The following is a 21,458-nucleotide window of genomic DNA, read 5'->3' on the forward strand; positions in this document are numbered from 1 at the left end:
GTTCTCTTGCACGAGTAGAACACAAATTTGTTGTGGGCGTTGATGTTGTCAACTTTCTTGCCGCTACTAGTCTTATCTTGCTTCAACGGTATTGTGGGATGAAGCGGCCCGGACCAACCTTACACGTACGCTTACGTGAGACCGGTTCCACCGACTAACATGCACAAGTTGCATAAGGTGGCTGGCGGGTGTCTGTCTCTCCCACTTTAGTTGGAGCGGATTCGATGAAAAGGGTCCTTATGAAGGGTAAATAGAAGTTGACAAATCACGTTGTGGCTTTCACGCAGGTAAGAAAATGTTCTTGCTAGAACCCTGTTTCAGCCACGTAAAACTTGCAAACAACAATTAGAGGACGTCTAACTTGTTTTTGTAGCAAGTGCTTTGTGATATGATATGGCCAAAGTTGTGATGAATGATGAATGATATATATGTGATGTATGAGATGTTCATGCTATTGTAATAGGAATCACGACTTGCATGTCGATGAGTATGACAACTGGCAGGAGCCATAGGAGTTGTCTTTATTTTTTTGTATGACCTGCGTGTCATTGAGAAACGCCATGTAAATTACTTTACTTTATTGCTAAATGCGTTAGCCATAGTAGTAGAAGTAATAGTTGGCGAGCAACTTTATGGAGACACGATGATGGAGATCATGATGATGGAGATCATGGTGTCATGCCGGTGACAAGATGATCATGGAGCCCCAAGATGGAGATCAAAGGAGCTATGTGATATTGGCCATATCATGTCACTATTATTATTTGATTGCATGTGATGTTTATCATGTTTCTGCATCTTGTTTACTTAGAACGACGGTAGTAAATAAGATGATCCCTCATAATAATTTCAAGAAAGTGTCTCCCTAACTGTGCAGCGTTGCGACAGTTCGTTGTTTCGAAGCACCACGTGATGATCGGGTGTTAGATTCTAACGTTCACATACAACGGGTGTAAGACAGATTTACACATGCAAACACTTAGGTTGACTTGACGAGTCTAGCATGTACAGACATGGCCTCGGAACACAGAAGACCGAAAGGTCAAGCATGCGTCGTATAGAAGATACGATCAACATGAAGATGTTCATCGATGTTGACTAGTCCGTCTCACGTGATGATCGGACACGGCCTAGTTAACTCGGATCATGTTATACTTAGATTACAGGAGGGATGTCTATCTAAGTGGGAGTTCATTGAATAATTTGATTAGATGAACTTAATTATCATGAACTTAGTCTAAATATTTTACAATATGTCTTGTAGATCAAATGGCCAACGTAGTCCTCAACTTCAACGCGTTCCTAGAGAAAACCAAGCTGAAAGACGATGGCAGCAACTATACGGACTGGGTCCGGAACCTGAGGATCATCCTCATAGCTGCCAAGAAAGATTATGTCCTACAAGCACCGCTAGGTGACGCACCTATTCTCCCTGCAGAACAAGACGTTATGAACACTTGGCAGGCACGTACCGATGATTACTCCCTCGTTCAGTGCAGCATGCTTTACAGCTTAGAACCGGGGCTCCAAAAGCATTTTGAGAGACACGAAGCATATGAGATGTTCGAGGAGCTGAAAATGGTTTTTCAAGCTCATGCCCGGGTCGAGAGATATCAAGTCTCCGACAAGTTCTTCAGCTGTAAGATGGAGGAAAATAGTTCTGTCAGTGAGCACATACTCACTATGTCTGGGTTGCATAACCGCTTGACTCAGCTGGGAGTTAATCTCCCGGATGACGCGGTCATTGACAGAATCCTTCAGTCGCTTCCACCAAGCTACAAGAGCTTTGTGATGAACTTCAATATGCAGGGGATGGAAAAGACCATTCCTGAAGTATTTGCAATGCTGAAATCAGCAGAGGTAGAAGTCAAAAAGGAACATCAAGTGTTGATGGTGAATAAAACCACTAAGTTCAAGAAAGGCAAGGGTAAGAAAACCTTCAAGAAGGACGGCAAGGGAGTTGCCGCACCCGGCAAGCAAGCTGCCGGGAAGAAGCCAAAGAATGGACCCAAGCCCGAGACTGAGTGCTTTTATTGCAAGGAAAGTGGTCACTGGAAGCAGAACTGTCCCAAATACTTAGCGGACAAGAAGGCCGGCAAAACAAAAGGTATATGTGATATACATGTAATTGATGTGTACCTTACCAGTACTCGTAGTAGCTCCTGGGTATTTGATACCGGTGCGGTTGCTCACATTTGTAACTCAAAACAGGAGTTGCGGAATAAGCGGAGACTGGCAAAGGACGAGGTGACGATGCGCGTCGGGAATGGTTCCAAGGTCAATGTGATCGCCGTCAGCACGCTACCTCTACATTTACCTTCGGGATTAGTTTTAAATCTTAATAATTGTTATTTAGTGCCAGCTTTGAGCATGAACATTGTATCAGGATCTCGTTTAATTTGAGATGGCTACTCATTTAAATCCGAGAATAATGGTTGTTCTATTTATATGAGAGATATGTTTTATGGTCATGCTCCGATGGTGAATGGTTTTTTTCTAATGAATCTCGAGCGTAATGCTACACATGTTCATAGTGTGAGTACCAAAAGATGTAAGATTGATAATGATAGTCCCACATATTTGTGGCACTGCCGCCTTGGTCACATAGGTGTCAAACGCATGAAGAAGCTCCATGCTGATGGACTTTTAGAGTCTCTTGATTACGAATCATTTGACACATGCAAACCATGCCTCATGGGTAAAATGACCAAGACTCCGTTCTCAGGAACAATGGAGCGAGCAACCAACTTATTGGAAATCATACATACTGATGTGTGCGGTCCAATGAGTGTTGAGGCTCGCGGTGGCTATCGTTATGTTCTCACCCTCACTGATGACTTGAGTAGATATGGGTATGTCTACTTAATGAAACACAAGTTTGAGACCTTTGAAAAGTTCAAAGAATTTCAGAGTGAGGTTGAGAATCAACATGACAGGAAAATCAAGTTCCTGCGATCAGATCATGGAGGAGAATACTTGAGTCACGAGTTTGGCACACACTTAAGAAAATATGGAATAGTTTCACAACTCACGCCGCCTGGAACACCTCAGCGTAATGGTGTGTCCGAACATCGTAATCGCACTCTATTAGATATGGTGCGATCTATGATGTCTCTTACCGATTTACCGCTATCTTTTTGGGGCTATGCTTTAGAGACTGCCGCATTCACTTTAAATAGGGCTCCGTCGAAATCCGTTGAGACGACACCGTATGAATTATGGTTTGGGAAGAAACCTAAGCTGTCGTTTCTAAAAGTTTGGGGATGCGATGCTTATGTCAAGAAACTTTAACCTGAAAAGCTCGAACCCAAATCGGAAAAATGCGTCTTCATAGGATACCCTAAAGAAACTATTGGGTATACCTTCTACCTCAGATCCGAAGGCAAGATCTTTGTTGCCAAGAATGGGTCCTTTCTAGAGAAAGAGTTTCTCTCGAAAGAAGTAAGTGGGAGGAAAGTAGAACTTGATGAAGTATTACCTCTTGAACCGGAAAATGGCGCAACTCAAGAAAATGTTCCTGAGGTGCCTGCACCGACTAGAGAGGAAGTTAATGATGATGATCATGAAACTTCAGATCAAGTTGCTACTAAAATTCGAAGGTCCACAAGGACACGTTCCGCACCAGAGTGGTACGGCAACCCTGTCTTGGAAATCATGTTGTTAGACAACGGTAAACTTTCGAACTATGAGGAAGCGATGACGGGCCCGGATTCCAACAAATGGCTAGAACCATGAAATCCGAGATAGGATCCATGTATGAAAATGAAGTATGGACTTTGACTGACTTGCCCGTTGAGCGGCGAGCCATAGAAAATAAATGGATCTTTAAGAAGAAGACAGACGTGGATGGTAATGTGACCATCTATAAAGCTCGGCTTGTCGCTAAGGGTTATCGACAAGTTCAAGGTGTTGACTACGATGAGACTTTCTCACCGGTAGCGAAGCTGAAGTCCGTCCGAATCATGTTAGCATGCCGCATTCTATGATTATGAGATATGGCAAATGGACGTCAAAACGGCATTCCTTAATGGTTTCCTTAAGGAAGAATTGTATATGATGCAGCCAGAAGGTTTTGTCGATCCTAAGAATGCTAACAAGGTGTGCAAGCTCCAACGCTCGATTTATGGGCTGGTGCAAGCATCTCGGAGTTGGAACATTCGCTTTGATGAGATGATCAAAGCGTTTGGGTTTACGCAGACTTATGGAGAAGCCTGCGTTTACAAGAAAGTGAGTGGGAGCTCTGTAGCATTTCTCATATTATATGTAGATGACATACTTTTGATGGGAAATGATATAGAACTCTTGGACAACATTAAGGCCTACTTGAATAAGAGTTTTTCAATGAAGGACCTTGGAGAAGCTGCTTATATATTAGCCATCAAGATCTATAGAGACAGATCAAGACGCCTCATAGGTCTTTCACAAAGCACATACCTTGATAAGATATTGAAGAAGTTCAATATGGATCAGTCTAAGAAGGGGTTCTTGCCTGTGTTGCAAGGTGTGAAATTGAGCTCAGCTCAATGTCTGACCACGGCAGAAGATATAGAAGAGATGAGTGCCATCCCCTATGCCTCAGCCATAGGTTCTATTATGTATGCCATGCTGTGTACCAGACCTGATGTAAACCTAGCCATGAGTTTGGTAGGAAGGTACCAAAGTAATCCCGGCAAGGAACATTGGACAGCGGTCAAGAATATCCTGAAGTACCTGAAAAGGACTAAGGAAATGTTTCTCGTTTATGAAGGTGACGAAGAGCTCGTCGTAAAAGGTTACGTCGACGCTAGCTTCGACACAGATCTGGACGACTCAAAGTCACAAACCGGATACGTGTATATTTTGAATGGTGGGGCAGTAAGCTGGTGCAGTTGCAAGCAGAGCGTCGTGGCAGGATCTACATGTGAAGCGGAATACATGGCAGCCTCGGAGGCAGCGCATGATGCAATTTGGGTGAAGGAGTTCATCACCGACCTAGGAGTCATACCCAATGCGTCGGGGCCAATCAAACTCTTCTGTGACAACACTGGAGCTATTGCACTTGCCAAAGAGCCCAGGTTTTACAAGAAGACCAGGCACATCAAGCGTCGCTTCAACTCCATTCGTGAAAATGTTCAAGATGGAGACATAGATATTTGTAAAGTACATACGGACCTGAATGTAGCAGATCCGTTGACTAAACCTCTCCCTAGAGCAAAACATGATCAACACCAGAATTCCATGGGTGTTCGATTCATCACAATGTAACTAGATTATTGACTCTAGTGCAAGTGGGAGACTGTTGGAAATATGCCCTAGAGGCAATAATAAAAGGATTATTATTATATTTCCTTGTTCATGATAATTGTCTTTATTCATGCTATAATTGTGTTATCCGGAAATCGTAATACATGTGTGAATAATAGACACCAACATGTCCCTAGTAAGCCTCTAGTTGACTAGCTCGTTGATCAATAGATAGTCATGGTTTCCTGACTATGGGCATTGGATGTCATTGATAAATGAGATCACATCATTAGGAGAATGATGTGATGGACAAGACCCAATCCTAAACATAGCACAAGATCGTATAGTTCGTTTGCTAGAGTTTTCCAATGTCAAGTATCCTTTCCTTAGACCATGAGATCGTGTAACTCCCGGATACCGTAGGAGTGCTTTGGGTGTACCAAACGTCACAACGTAACTGGGTGACTATAAAGGTATACTACGGGTATCTCCGAAAGTGTCTGTTGGGTTGACACGGATCAAGACTGGGATTTGTCACTCCGTATGACGGAGAGGTATCACTGGGCCCACTCGGTAATGCATCATCATAATGAGCTCAAAGTGACCAAGTGTCTGGTCACGGGATCATGCATTACGGTACGAGTAAAGTGACTTGCCGGTAACGAGATTGAACGAGGTATTGGGATACCGACGATCGAATCTCGGGCAAGTAACATACCGATTGACGAAGGGAATTATATACGGGGTTGCTTGAATCCTCGACATCGTGGTTCATCCGATGAGATCATCGAGGAGCATGTGGGAGCCACCATGGGTATCCAGATCCAGCTGTTGGTTATTGACCGGAGAGCGATCTCGGTCATGTCTACATGTCTCCCGAACCCGTAGGGTCTACACACTTAAGGTTCGGTGACGCTAGGGTTGTAGGGATATGTATATGCAGTAACCCGAATGTTGTTCGGAGTCCCGGATGAGATCCCGGACGTCACGAGGAGTTCCGGAATGGTCCGGAGGTAAAGAATTATATATATATAGGAAGTGCTATTTCGGACATCGGGACAAGTTTCGGGGTCACCGGTATTGTACCGGGACCACCGGAAGGGTCCCGGGGGTCCACCGGGTGGGGCCACCTGCCCCGGGGGGGCACATGGGCTGTAGGGGGTGAGCCTTGGCCTACATGGGCCAAGGGCACCAGCCCCAAGAGGCCCATGCGCCTAGGGTTCAAGAAGGGAAGAGTCCCAAAGGGGGGAGGCACCCCCTAGGTGCCTTGGGGGGGAGGGATTCCTCCCTTGGCCGCCGCCCCCCCCCCTAGGAGATCGGATCTCCTAGGGCCGGCGCCCCCCCCCCTTGGACTCCCTATATATAGTGGGGAAAGGAGGGCCTCTCAACCCACGCCTTTGGTGCCTCCCTCTCCCTCTCCAACACCTCCTCCTCCTCCATAGTGCTTGGCGAAGCCCTGCCGGAGTACTGCAGCTCCATCACCACCACGCCGTCGTGCTGCTGCTGGAGCCATCTTCCTCAACCTCTCCTTCCCCTTGCTAGATCAAGAAGGAGGAGACGTTACGCTGACCGTACGTGTGTTGAACGCAGAGGTGCCGTTCGTTCGGCGCTAGGATCTCCGGTGATTTGGATCACGTCGAGTACGCCTTCCTCATCCCCGTTCTTTGAACGCTTCCGCGCGTGATCTACAAAGGTATGTAGATGCAATCCAATCACTCGTTGCTAGATGAACTCCTAGACGAATCTTGGTGAAACCGTAGAATTTTTTTTTGTTTTCTGCAACGTTCCCCATCAGACAGAACTGCCACGATTGTCCAAAGAATACATATTGGGCGACATACGGGGAGAGTCCGCCACTGTCAGAGGTGCAACGCCCCACCCTGCACCCACTCCTATGGAGCAACATCTAGCGCCCCGTCAGGTCTGGTCCTCGAGCTCTCAACGGAGGCACGAGAACATGATATCACCCTGTTGGCTAGGCCCGCAAGGAGCATGCTAGCTCATCCAGGTTCGAGACTTGAGTGACCCGTGGTGTTTAGAGTTTCTTCTACAAAAATATGGAACTGTTGTGCGGACAACGACTGTCTCCACGATAGCTGCACGATGGTAATCCAGCCGTTTGCTGCACTTTAATACATGCATGGATGAACAAATATCTACTGCCATGCAGATACTTTCTTCGTTCCAAATTACTCGTCATAGAAATGGATGTATCTAGAACTAAAATACATCTAGATACATCCATATAAGCGACAAGTAATTCGGAACGGAAGGAGTACCTTTTAGTCATGGGTGATCTTATTTTTTTTTGAGAGAGGCACCATTAACTCCAGCCGCACACAACCTCCCTCCACAGTACCGGCCATGACCACCTTCAAAGCCCCGTTACATGCTAGCCCCAGCCGACGGTCGCCGTGGACAGCCGCCTTGCCGCATGCTTGAGTCCAATATGCGTGCAGAAATGGGAGGGGCACCGCCGTGGCCTCACGCCGCTGCCAGAGACCGCGCTGACGCCAACCAGCAGAGGGCCTCGCCAGATCCGCCGCCAGCCGAGGACCCCCACGCGAGCCGGGGCCCGCAAACTAACCGCCGTGGCCCGCATTACGTGGGGACTTGGCGCGCCCGTCAACCGCAAACCAACCGCCAAGACCCCTCCCGGCCTCTCCTCCCCCAGCCCCCGCCGCCTATTTCTTCACCCGTAGGCCCCCACCTCGCCGGCGCCGCCGCCCCATCCGTCCGTCGTCCACCCGCCATCGCGGCCTTTGTCACGTGCATTGCGGATGCGCTGGTAGATGAATGAGGAGTGCCATCACTCTGCACGCGCGCCATCATAATGGCGGACCACCAGCAGCTGCTCCCGACGTTGACGTGCAGGTGCAGCAACTGCGTCACCGAGCGCGCCGTCATCTTCTGCATCGCCGACGGCGCCAGGCTCTGCCTCGAGTGCGACGGCGCCGTGCACGGCGCCAGCGAGCTCGCGGGCCTCCACTCGCGCGCCCCGCTCTGCGACGGCTGCTGCGCCGCGCCCGCCGCGCTCCGCTACCAATTCGGCGCCCACCGGGCCACGCTCTGCACCGGCTGCGCCGACGGCCGCGGCGGCGCCTCCCTCGTGGAGGTTTACACCGGCTGCCCCGCGCCCGCCGAGGTCCTCCGCACCCTCTCCGTCGACGCGCCGTCGTCGTCGTCGCAGGAGGACTTCGACGCCTGGCTCGCCGACAACCTCCCCCAAATCCTACAGGATGTTCAGGTACACATCTACTGGGTTTATTTCCAAATTTCACTTCTTTTTTGCGCCACTATGTGCAATTGAGAGAGACTCTTCTTGATCGTCTTGTTTCTTGTGTGCCAAATCTTCCTTGGACAGTTTGATTGTGTGATACATTGTGTGTGATCCAGCGGCTAAATTCAGTGGGTAGTGCTGCTATGTATCGATGAACGGAATGGTATATAGAAGAGAGACTGATGACAATAAAAAGTGAGTGAGAGAGTGTGAGTGATTAATGATCAAGGGGGCTTGGTGCTACTACCTACATTGTATATACTGTAACAAAAGGAAGTGGGGAGTGTGCTATCTGTGATGTAAAAAAGGTGGATTTCTTCCCTGATACATTTAATGGTGGATCGATGATCTATGGATCATATGAATGGATAATGAAGGATATGGGATCATATGAATGATTAATGAAGGTTACCATGAATGTTCTGTTCTCCTCTCAATTTTTGTGGTGCCAAGCTTGATCTTTATCCAACTAACTGACTAACTGACTGACAGTACCTTCTAATCACTATTGAACGCATGTTAGTTAGTTTGACTGTATACATCACATAAAAAGCAAAAATGAGTTCTAGAAAAATTACACAGATACTACAGAACGAGTGAAGCCTCAAGAAACAAAAGGCACACCTGAAGGGGTTTTTTCTTAACAAAATGTACTAACTTGGGTATGAAAAATGTGCAATTGCAATCTTGCTTTTTCAAGGAAAACAGGGGACTGCTAAATATGGATCGAGGCTAAGTATCGATCTTCCAAGTTAAAAATCTGAAAAATAACTTTCATTTAGTAATGGAGTATATGGTAAAAGAAAGGATGTCTTTCTCTAGTCGAGCGAATTGTACAGAGGTAATTATAAATGAATCGTCTAAAAAACTTCATTTTTAGCACACAAAGCCAACAATGCTAGCTACAAGTGCCAAGATGGCTTCCGCCGCCTCGATGAATCGACGGCTAATTACGATTGAATATCTCTCTTACCTCTTAACTAGGATGGCGCATGAGTACTCATTGTGTTAATTTGTGGTGCTCTCACTACATTCATGGAGGATGGATCTCAGATCTGTGATGCGAGTGGCACGACAACAATAGTAGGAGATCAAAGAGGCCCCAGCAGCAGTAGCTTCGTCTGTGATGATTGGAACAATGGCTGCTCAACTACCTGTGCTCCACAATGTTCTGTGCTTGAGAATACCAATGGAGTACTTGTTGGTCATCACTTAGCTGGGCCTTCACTCACTTTTGAGGTACATACATACACACCACTCATTCGCTCACTCACACTGCTAATTAACACAACTAATTTGCAACCCAGTTATTTGGCAATGACAAATTACATTGCTTGGTTTAATTTCTTGGCAGCAACAGCAGCAGCTGCCACCGTCAATCTGCCACATCTCATCATCATACTCATCTTATAACCCATCGACATTGTCGTGCCAGCCGGCCATGGTTCTGCAATCCATGAGCAACGATCATCATCCATCGCTGCTCCTTGATGGCTTCCCTACTTTCTGCCCTGCCTTGCCCCTAATATCGCCGCCACCACCACCGGAGAATGGCACTGACTGTCATGATGCCATCCAGCTATCACAGATGCTGGCCGCGGATGAGCAAGGAGCGGTGGCTCATCATCAGCAAGATCCGAGCACCGTTAGTAAGAAGAGAGAGGAACGGGACAGGGCCAAGCGAAGGTACAACGAGAAGAAGAAGAACAGGAAGTAAGTCTGAATTAATTTTTCATTTGACAACTCTTCTTACAGACAAAAAAGGCAATTGATGCGAGTTTGAATTCGAATTTGAAACAATTTTGCAGGTTCTGCAAGCAGATCATGTACGCGTCCCGAAAAGCAAGGGCGGACACACGAAAGCGAGTCAAGGGCAGATTCGCCAAGGCTACCAATGAACACCAACACATACTACACCCAGATGCAGCATAAATTCACGATTGATTAGATCAGATCGATCCTTTTTCTTTCTTTTCCCTTTTTTGCATATTACATTCCTTGTGCATATAGACAGTGCATATACACAAAAATCATGTCTCAACACATTACAGTCAGTCATGCCTAGGTAGACCACTGTTCTCCACAGCACACAAATACATACCTTTAGCCCCTTTCTCAGTTTTTTTGCCATTTTTCTTTCCTTTTTTGATAGTTTGGGGCTCATTCCTTTTAGAGATAGTTTTGGGATGCATTCTTTTTAGGGAGGTACTTCTGGTAACTGGTACCAAGATGTAATAATTCAGCCATTGTCTATGTGTACATACATAATAATCTCTTAAGCCCGGATAAATAAAATCATGTATTTTCATGCATTGCCAATGCTTGTATTCTCTGAAACTGCTGGTTCTTCAAAAAGATAAACAAGTGGCGGTGTGCATGCCTGTGATGTAAATAAAAAAATGGCTTTTTTCATATATGTTTATATTCTAGGGTTTTTATCACTTATGCCACTAGTTGTGTCCCACTGCTCAATTTTGCCACTAAAAGTTACAACTGCTCAAAAATGTCATCGTACCGTGAGATGCTTGCTCGAAAATGCATTAGATATCTAAAAAAATCACCGTTCCGTTAGATGTTTGCTCAAAAATGCCATTGGACATCGTTATTGTCAGGTCAAACCCGTTGGCCATGTTATATGACAAAAATATCCATAGACCCACATTTCTGTTCTTTCTATCTCACAATCATATGTATGGGCCCCACTTGTAAGAGTAAGCAAGCGAGCAATTTTACAGGAAAAAAAAACGTTGTTGGGATCAAGTGAGACCCATACTTTATTGTAGTGAGATAAAGGGAGAGCTGACATGTTGGTCCATAGATATTTATGTCATTATAATAGGGTAAACGAGATTTGAGCTAGCAGTAATGGTGTATGGTGGAATTTTTGAGCATGCACCTAACGAAGCGATGGCATTTTTTAGCACTTGAAATTTTTAGTGGCAAAACTGAGTAGTGGGACACAAATAGTGGCATAAATGATAAACTGAAGAAGAAGAAGAAGAAAAAGAAGAAGAAGAAGAAGAAGAAGAAGAAGAAGAAGAAGAAGAAGGTATACAGTCATTTCTGATCTCTTAAATAAAATGCAAATTCGTGCATAATTATTGCCATTTTCCCTTAAAAATAATATGCACATTTGAAGGTGTTTCCGAAGATGGCATTTGGACGATATTTATTGCCTATATCAAATAAAATAAACAGAGAGACTCTCATGGGCCATGGTGTGGACTATTTTTTATTTTTGGTGTGGATTATTTTTCGAGGGAAGGGCAGCAATGCCACATATATATATTAAGCAGGAGTAAAAACAAGTACAATGAGTTGGGTGGTGGGGGTAGATGGAATGAGAAGGAAGGGATTATATCGAAGGCATCTTCTGGGCCGTAAAGTATGCCCGTGAAATAGATGTGCATATTATTTTTGGTGTGGATTATATTGAAGGCATCTTCTGGGCCGTAAAGTATGACCGTGAAATGGTCACCTGGAACACCTTCCACCGTTATATTCCGATGAACATTTCGTTTGCTCAATAAAGCACAGCAAGTTCCTAGAAAAACATACGATGCATTTTAACGTCAATCGCCATGGCCCATGAGAGTCTTTCTGTTTTACCTGCACCTTTTCACCAGAGATGTTTTTTTCAAAGTGTCCATAATATCCCCATTGATCGTATCCTGGGCATGATGGCTTCAACTGCCTATTCCTAAAGAAGGGCCGAAACAGGATAAAATGGGACTTGTTTGTGACGACTTCCATCAGGTCTTAATCAACCTACAATGCCCAAATCCCTAAGGTTCTCCCTAGAAATCACCAATGATTAGATGTTTTTTAGGGCAACCAATGATTAGATGTTCATTTCCCTCCTAAATTCTAGCCTTAAACTTTTCACTAAACTCCTTGCCAGCAGATTGCAGGGGTTCATTAACCTCGTTCACAAAAACTAGTATGGTTCACCCCGCAAAAAAGGGGGTTTCGTCACTGGTAGGACCATTGATACGTTCATTTTGCATCATGCTTTTATATCGATATTTATTGCATTATGGGCTGTTATTACACATTATGTCACAATACTTATGCCTATTCTCTCTTATTTTACAAGGTTTACATAAAGAGGGAGAATGCCGGCAGCTGGGATTCTGGACTGGAAAAGGAGCAAATATTAGAGACCTATTCTGCACAGCTCTAAAAGTCCTGAAACTTCACGGAAGCCATTTTCAGAATATATAAAAAATACTGAGCGCAAGAAGTTCCAGAGGGGGGGCACACCCTGCCCACGAGGGTGGGGGCGCGCCCCCTACCTCGTGGGCCCCCTGGTGGCCCTCCGATGCCCATCTTCTGCTATATGGAGTCTTTCGATGAGGAAAAAATCATAAGCCAGCTTTCGAGACAAAACTCCGCCGCCACGAGGCGGAACCTTGGCGGAAGCAATTTAGGGCTCCGGCGGAGTTGTTCTGCCGGGGAAACTTCCCTCCGAGAGGGGGAAATCATCGCCATCGTCATCACCAACGATCCTCTCATCGGGAGGGGGTCAATCTCCATCAAAATCTTCACCAGCACCATCTCCTCTCAAACCCTAGGTCATCTCTTGTATCCAATTCTTGTCTGTAAGTCTGGGATTGGTACCTGTAGGTTGCTAGTAGTGTTAATTGCTCCTTGTAGTTGATGCTGGTTGGTTTATTTGGTGGAAGATCATATGTTCAGATCCTATATGCATATTAATACGCCTCTGATTATGAACAAGAATATGCTTTGTGAGTAGTTACGTTTGTTCCTGAGGACATGGGAGAAGTCTTGGTATTAGTAGTCATGTGAATTTGGTATTCGTTTGATATTTTGATGAGATGTATGTTGTCTATCCTCTAGTGGTGTTATGTGAACGTCGACTACATGACACTTCACCATTATTTGGGCCTAGAGGAAGGCATTGGGAAGTAATAAGTAGATGATGGGTTGCTAGAGTGACAGAAGTTTAAACCCTACTTTATGCGTTGCTTCGTAAGGGGCTGATTTGGATCCATATGTTTCATGCTATGGTTAGGTTTACCTTAATACTTTTGTTGTAGTTGCGGATGCTTGCAATAGAGGTTAATCATAAGTGGGATGCTTGTCCAAGTAAGGGCAGCACCCAAGCACCGGTCCACCCACTTACCATATTATCAAAGTACTGAACGCGAATCATATGAACGTGTTGAAAACTAGCTTGACGATAATTCCCATGTGTCCTCGGGAGCACTTTTCTCTATATAAGAATTTGCCCAGGCTTGTCCTTTGCTACAAAAGGGATTGGGCCACCTTGCTACACTTTATTTACTTTTGTTACTTGTTGCTCGTTACCAATTATCTTATCACAAAACTATCTGTTACCTATAATTTCAGTGCTTGCAGAGAATACCTTGCTGAAAACCGCTTATTATTTCCTTCTGCTCCTCATTGGGTTCGACACTCTTACTTATCGAAAGGACTACGATAGATCCCCTATACTTGTGGGTCATCAAGACTCTTTTCTGGCGCCGTTGCCGGGGAGTGAAGCGCCTTTGGTAGGTGAAATTTGGTAAGGAAAAATTTATGTAGTGTGCTGAAATTTGAAGGAAATATGCCCTAGAGGAAATAATAATGTTATTATTTATTTCCTTATATCATGATAAATGTTTATTATTCATGCTAGAATTGTATTAACCGGAAACATAATACATGTGCGAATACATAGACAAACAGAGTGTCACTAGTATGCCTCTACTTGACTAGCTCGTTGATCAAAGATGGTTATGTTTCCTAACCATAGACATGAGTTGTCATTTAATTAACGTGATAACATCATTAGGAGAATGATGTGATTGATTTGACTGTCGTGGTTCTAAGTCTGACAGTAATGTAGGGGGTAAGTATGGAGAGGCGAGGTCTTAGCTATGGAGAGGTTGTAAGGACGCAGGGTTTACGAGTTCAGGCCCTTCTCGGAGGAAGTAAAAGCCCTACGTCTCGGAGCCCGGAGGCGGTCGACTGGATTATGTGTGTATGAGTTACAGAGGTGCGAACCCTTGTCTTGGAGGAGGGGGGTGGCTTATATAGAGTGCGCCAGGACCCCGGCCAGCCCACGTTACGAAGGGTTCAATGTACATTAAGGTAGGGCGTTTCTGGTAACGCTAGTAATAAAGTGCTATGATGACCATAAAAGCTACTTAATGGCCGACCGTTAGCGTGCGGGGCGCCTTTAGGTCTCCTGGCCGTCGAGTGGTTGGGTCTTGGTCGAGTGATTGCTTCTTGGTCGAGTGTCTTTGAGTCTGTCGAGTGGGACACCTTCAAGTCGATTGAAAGGCGATTTCTTCTAGAGATGTCCTTGGGTAGGGCAGTTAGGGCTGGAAAAGGAGCAAATATTAGAGACCTATTCTGCACAACTCTAAAAGTCCTGAAACTTCATGGAAGCCATTTTCAGAATATATAAAAAATACTGAGCGCAAGAAGTTCCAGAGGGGGGGCACACCCTGCCCACGAGGGTGGGGGCGCGCCCCCTACCTCGTGGGCCCCCTGGTGGCCCTCCGATGCCCATCTTCTGCTATATGGAGTCTTTCGATGAGGAAAAAAATCATAAGCCAGCTTTCGAGACAAAACTCCGCCGCCACGAGGCGGAACCTTGGCGGAAGCAATTTAGGGCTCCGGCGGAGCTGTTCTGCCGGGGAAACTTCCCTCCGAGAGGGGGAAATCATCGCCATCTTCATCACCAACGATCCTCTCATCGGGAGGGGGTCAATCTCCATCAAAATCTTCACCAGCACCATCTCCTCTCAAACCCTAGGTCATCTCTTGTATCCAATTCTTGTCTCTAAGTCTGGGATTGGTACCTATGGGTTGCTAGTAGTGTTAATTGCTCCTTGTAGTTGATGCTAGTTGGTTTATTTGGTGGAAGATCATATGTTCAGATCCTATATGCATATCAATACCCCTCTGATTATGAACATGAATATGCTTTCTGAGTAGTTATGTTTGTTGCTGAGGACATGGGAGAAGTCTTGGTATTAGTAGTCATGTGAATTTGGTATTCGTTTGATATTTTGATGAGATGTATGTTGTCTATCCTCTAGTGGTGTTATGTGAACGTCGACTACATGACACTTCACCATTATTTGGGCCTAGAGGAAGGCATTGGGAAGTAATAAGTAGATGATGGGTTGCTAGAGTGACAGAAGTTTAAACCCTAGTTTATGCGTTGCTTCGTAAGGGGCTGATGTGGATCCATATGTTTCATGCTATGGTTAGGTTTACCTTAATATTTTTGTTATAGTTGCGGATGCTTGCAATAGAGGTTAATCATAAGTGGGATGCTTGTCCAAGTAAGGGCAGCACCCAAGCACCGGTCCACCCACTTACCATATTATCAAAGTACTGAACGCGAATCATATGAACGTGATGAAAACTAGCTTGATGATAATTCCCATGTGTCCTTGGGAGCGCTTTTTTCTATATAAGAATTTGCCCAGGCTTGTCCTTTGCTACAAAAGGAATTGGGCCACCTTGCTGCACTTTATTTACTTTTGTTACTTGTTGCTCGTTACCAATTATCTTATCACAAAACTATCTGTTACCTATAATTTCAGTGCTTGCAGAGAATACCTTGCTGAAAACCGCTTATCATTTCCTTCTGCTCCTCATTGGGTTCGACACTCTTACTTATTGAAAGGACTACGATAGATCCCCTATACTTGTGGGTCATCAAGACTCTTTTCTGGCACCGTTGCCGGGGAGTGAAGCGCCTTTGGTAGGTGAAATTTGGTAAGGAAAAATTTATATAGTGTGCTGAAATTTGAAGGAAATATGCCCTAGAGGCAATAATAATGTTATTATTTATTTCCTTATATCATGATAAATGTTTATTATTCATGCTAGAATTGTATTAACCGGAAATATAATACATGTGTGAATACATAGACAAACAGAGTGTCACTCGTATGCCTCCACTTGACTAGCTCGTTGATCAAAGATGGTTATGTTTCCTAACCATAGACATGAGTTGTCATTTGATTAACGGGATAACATCATTAGGAGAATGATGTGATCGACCCGACCCATTCTGTTAGCTTAGCACTTGATCATTTAGTTTGTTGCTATTGCTTTCTTCATGACTTATACATGTTCCTATGACTATGAGATTATGCAACTCCTGTTTACCGGAAGAACACTTTGTGTGCCACCAAATGTCACAACGTAACTGGGTGATTATAAAGGTGCTCTACAGGTGTCTCCAAAGGTACTTGTTGGGTTGGCGTATTTCGAGATTAGGATTTGTCACTCCGATTATCAGAGAGGTATCTCTGGGCCCACTCGGTAATGCACATCACTATATGCCTTGCAAGCATTGCAACTAATGAGTTAGTTGCGGGATGATGTATTACAGAACGAGTAAAGAGACTTGCCGGTAACGAGATTGAACTAGGTATTGAGATACCAACGATCGAATCTCGGGCAAGTAACATACCGATGACAAAGGGAACAACGTATGTTGTTATGCGGTTTGAACGATAAAGATCTTCGTAGAATATGTAGGAGCTAATATGGGCATCGAGGTCCTGCTATTGGTTATTGACCAGAGAGGTGTCTCGGTCATGTCTACATAGTTCTCGAACTCGTAGGGTCCGCATGCTTAACGTTCGTTGACGATATAGTACTATATGAGTTATGTATGTTGATGACCGAATGTTGTTCGGAGTCCGGGATGAGATCACAGACATGACGAGGAACTCCGGAATGGTCCGGAGACAAAATTTGATATATGGGATAGTAGTGTTTGATCTCTGGAAGGGTTCCGGAATTCACCGGAAGGGGTTCCGGATGTTTCTCGAAATGTTTGGGCACGAGAACACTTTATCTGGGCCAAAGGTGAAAGCCCAGGAGGCTTTTGGAAAGTGCAAAAGGAAGTTTTGCGGAGATTAGAGGCTAGACGCCAGGAACCCTGGCGTTTAGGGGGTAGACGCCGGGAACCCTGGCGTCTAGCCCTAGAGTCCGAGAAGGACTCTTGCCTTTTGGGTGAAACCGACTTTGACTAGCTCGTTGATCAAAGATGGTTATGTTTCCTAACCATAGACATGAGTTGTCATTTAATTAACGGGATAACATCATTAGGAGAATGATGTGATTGATTTGACTGTCGTGGTTCTAAGTCTGACAGTAATGTAGGGGGTAAGTATGGAGAGGCGAGGTCTTAGCTATGGAGAGGTTGTAAGGACGCAGGGTTTACGAGTTCAGGCCCTTCTCGGAGGAAGTAAAAGCCCTACGTCTCGGAGCCCGGAGGCGGTTGACTGGATTATGTGTGTATGATTTACAGAGGTGCGAACCCTTGTCTCAGAGAAGGGGGTGGCTTATATAGAGTGCGCCAGGACCCCGGCCAGCCCACGTTACAAAGGGTTCAATGTACATTAAGGCAGGGCGTTTCTGGTAACGCTAGTAATAAAGTGCTATGATGACCATAAAAGCTACTTAATGACCGACCGTTAGCGTGCGGGGCGCCTTTAGGTCTCCTGGCCGTCGAGTGGTTGGGTCTTGGTCGAGTGATTGCTTCTTGGTCGAGTGTCTTCGAGTCTGTCGAGTCGGACACCTTCAAGTCGATTGAAAGGCGATTTCTTCTAGAGATGTCCTTGGGTAGGGCAGTTAGGGCAGGTCTATGACCCTACCCTAGGTTCATAGCTTCATCATTAGCCCCCGAATGGATCGAGGTTTGAGTGGGGAAGGAGTTGAGGACCTCTCCGACTCGTTTTTCATGCCGTGAGCATATCTTGCTTCAGATCAATGGACCTGAGTGATGACAGCAACTTCTTTTTCAGTCGCCTTGATCCATTCTTAATTCTTCGTCGAGTGAGTTTCTTTACCTGTAAGGTTCCGAGTGACGGTGCGGAGGAGATCTTTTAGTCTGACAAGTTTGTTTGCTGCCTGCGGATTTAGTGGGATCCGAATTTCGGGAAGCGTGCAGGACGGGGGAGGCCGCAGTAATCGGATGGGATAGAGCAGAGCCGCCTCGATCCCCGCGCCACCTTTTTCGCCATGTATCGCTCGCGCGGTCATTGCGGGATCTGACGGAGCCATCTGGGCCTACCTGTCAGCCACTCGGAAGTGGCCTCATATAAGGCGTTGGACCGGAGTCCCCCGAACAGTGCGCCCCATTACTTCTTATCCTCCTCACGCCTCTCTGCTGCACTCGCTCTCGCCCCAGCGCCACCGCACCACACGCGTCTCATCGGCGACAATGGTGAAGGAGAGGACAGCGGCTCTGGAGCGGGCGAAGAAGGCGACGGCGAAATTGAAGGGGAAGGCGACGAGCCGGGGCGGATCTTCCTCGCGGACTGGCCTGCCTAGGGGTTGGATCCAGGGCGACTGGATCCACTCGCGGATCTCCCAAGAAGACCTCGACGACCTGGCCGAGGGAGGGCTGATCCCTTACGACTTGGCGCGGCTTCCGGGGAAGGAATCCGAGCCGCAGCCACAGGAGGGTGAGCGCGTTCTTCTTCCCACCCACGTCGACCGTGGGTTTTCGTTGCCTCCTCATCCTTTCTTCCGAGGGTTTCTGAACTTCTTCGGGGCTCAACTCCACCACTTTAACCCCAACTCAATCGTTTATCTTGCCGCGTTCATTTCCTTCTGTGAGAACTTCTTGGGTTGTCGACCTCACTGGGGTCTTTTCAAGCATATTTTCACTTGTCGCTCCCAGAGACTGAAAAAGGCTAACCCGGGTGACGAGAGGACCCAAGTGATCCAGATGTGTGGGGGTCTTGGCATCCAGACGAGGGGAAAAAGCTCCTTTCCGGCCATGATTCTTCCCGATTCAGTTCGCGGGTGGCAGTCGACCTGGTTCTACTGCAAAGACCAGTCGACGCCAGGGCAATCGACTGGCCTCCCTCCCTTCACCATGGACCGAGTGGAAAAACCCTCCCCTTTGAAGGTGCTCCCGGAGGAGAAGGCGCACGTGAAGGTGTTGGTCAACCGAGTGGTCCAGCTCATTCGTGACGGGGTCACTGGTATGGATCTCTTGGAGGTCTTCCTTCGGCGGCGCATCCAGCCTCTCCAAGCCCGAGACCACCCGATGTGCATGTATTCAGGTCTAGAAGACTCCACTCGGATCCACCCGGAGGAGGTCGATGACGACACGCTGGAGAAGTGGCTGTCGAGCATTACCGGGAACAAGGACAACCCCAGAGGAGCCAGGAGAGTTCCCCCATTCGACCAGTCGCGCACACCAGAGCAGGTCTGATTCTGAGTTTTTGCTTGTAATCTGAATTCACTCGCGCAACTCTCTGTATTGCGTCGACTGACTTTGTTCTCCCTGCTTTCTTTCAGGCCATTATTGAAATGTATTCGATGCCCAACGGGGAGCAAGAGCAAGCTCTGGAAGGCGAGGCGAGTGGTGGCGAAAGTGGCGAGTGGACTTCCGATGGTGAAGGGGATGGAGGAAGCGACGACTCGTGTGATGAGGAAGAAGTCAAGCCGCCTCCTCGCATAGAGAGACGATCTAAGCTTGACCAGGATCGGCCGAGTGCCCGCGACAAGGCGACTGCTTAGGCTGGCCAGTCTTCGAAGTGTCCTCGGATCTCTTCACCAACCACGACTGAGAAGGCGCCAAAGCATCCCAAAGTTGCAGAACCGAAGACTCGGAAGGCACTGCCGAAGATCAAGATTGATATCCCTGTCGCCTCCGCGTGAGTGTCTCTCCTTGTATTCACTCGACGCCCCGCGCTATTTGTTCTTCTTGTTTTAACTGGACAAACTTTGGAATTGTTAGCGCTGCCACTTCCAGGACCTCAGCTTACAGGGATGATGACGAGGTGATGGAGGATGCGGTCACTTCTAATCCGGGTATGATTTCTGCTATACTATCTTTCTTTGGTCGATTCAACTGCATCGTGCACCACTGGGTGACATGATTTTGGCAATTTGAACTTTGTACAGCTCCCAACATTATTGACCTCCCTGACGATGATGAAGAGCCCGAGAGGTCTTTGACGAGGAAGAGTAGGCGAGCTCCTGTAAGTGAGGCGCTACAGTCGACGCCGAGGGCGGAACCAGTCGTTCAGGACACTGGTGACGTCAATCGGGGTTCTGTTACCTTCGCGGAGCCCTTGTCGAGTGCTTTGCCTTCTTCTTCGACCGCTCAGGCCCCTGTCGACCCGCCTTCACTTTCTGCAACCCATCATGTCCCGGAGGACGAGGTGAATGCTGCTAGGGAAGCCATACGCCAGGTGGGCATTATGATGGAGAAGATGGAGATGGTGCGGGACGCCAGCCAAGCCGCCTGTGATGCCAGCTCGGCTCTCCAGAGCAATGTTCAGGTTAGTTGGTCGCCGCTTGTTCTGTTAGGATATGCTATCTGAAGATTCTTTCCGAAAATCTTTTCACCTGTACACCCAGTGGGTGTGTCGATTGAATTTTTTGGACTAGTGGGGGCACGCTGAGTGCATCTACTGGGTGTAGTCCCCGAGGCTACGGTGGACTGCTGGCAGTCGACCGTAGTCTTTGTATTTTGTCGAGTAAAACCGAACTGGTAGTTTATTTCTTCCGCTCGATCCGGTCGAGTGGGATCAGAACCGGTGGGGCACGCAAAGTGCACCCACTGGGTGTAGTCCCCGAGACCGCGGTCGACTGCGGGCAGTCGACTGTGGTCTGAGTTCTACTTTGTCTCTCTCTTTTTTTTTTGAACTCGACTCCGGCGGGCCGGTCGAGTGGAATCAGAACCGGTGGGGGCACGCAAAGTGCACCCACTGGGTGTAGTTCCCGAGACTATGGTGGACTGCGGGCAGTCGACTATAGTCTTAGTATTTGTCGTTTTTTGCTGTGTAATAATTTCTCCCCTTTGATTTCAGAAATCTTGTGATCTTGGAGCTCGCTTCGCTGATTTGGAAAGTCAGCAGATTCAACTGAAACTTGACTTGGAGCTGGCCAGGACAGAACTGCAGACGGTCAGAGACGGCGACGCCGGTAAGAC

General features: G+C 46.7%; 1 protein-coding gene across 1 annotated transcript; it reads left to right on the forward strand.

Annotated features, from left to right (window-relative positions):
* The first annotated feature begins 7,965 nt into the window (after nucleotides 1-7,965).
* On the forward strand, nucleotides 7,966-10,220 carry LOC119297812. Its single transcript, XM_037575451.1, has 2 exons — nucleotides 7,966-8,485; nucleotides 9,858-10,220. The coding sequence occupies exons 1-2, from the start codon at nucleotides 8,057-8,059 to the stop codon at nucleotides 10,218-10,220; spliced, it is 792 nt and encodes a 263-aa protein (XP_037431348.1). The 5' UTR covers nucleotides 7,966-8,056.
* Nucleotides 10,221-21,458: the final 11,238 nt, after the last annotated feature.

Source organism: Triticum dicoccoides, chromosome 5A, assembly GCF_002162155.2.
Source record: "Triticum dicoccoides isolate Atlit2015 ecotype Zavitan chromosome 5A, WEW_v2.0, whole genome shotgun sequence".
NCBI lineage: Eukaryota > Viridiplantae > Streptophyta > Magnoliopsida > Poales > Poaceae > Triticum > Triticum dicoccoides.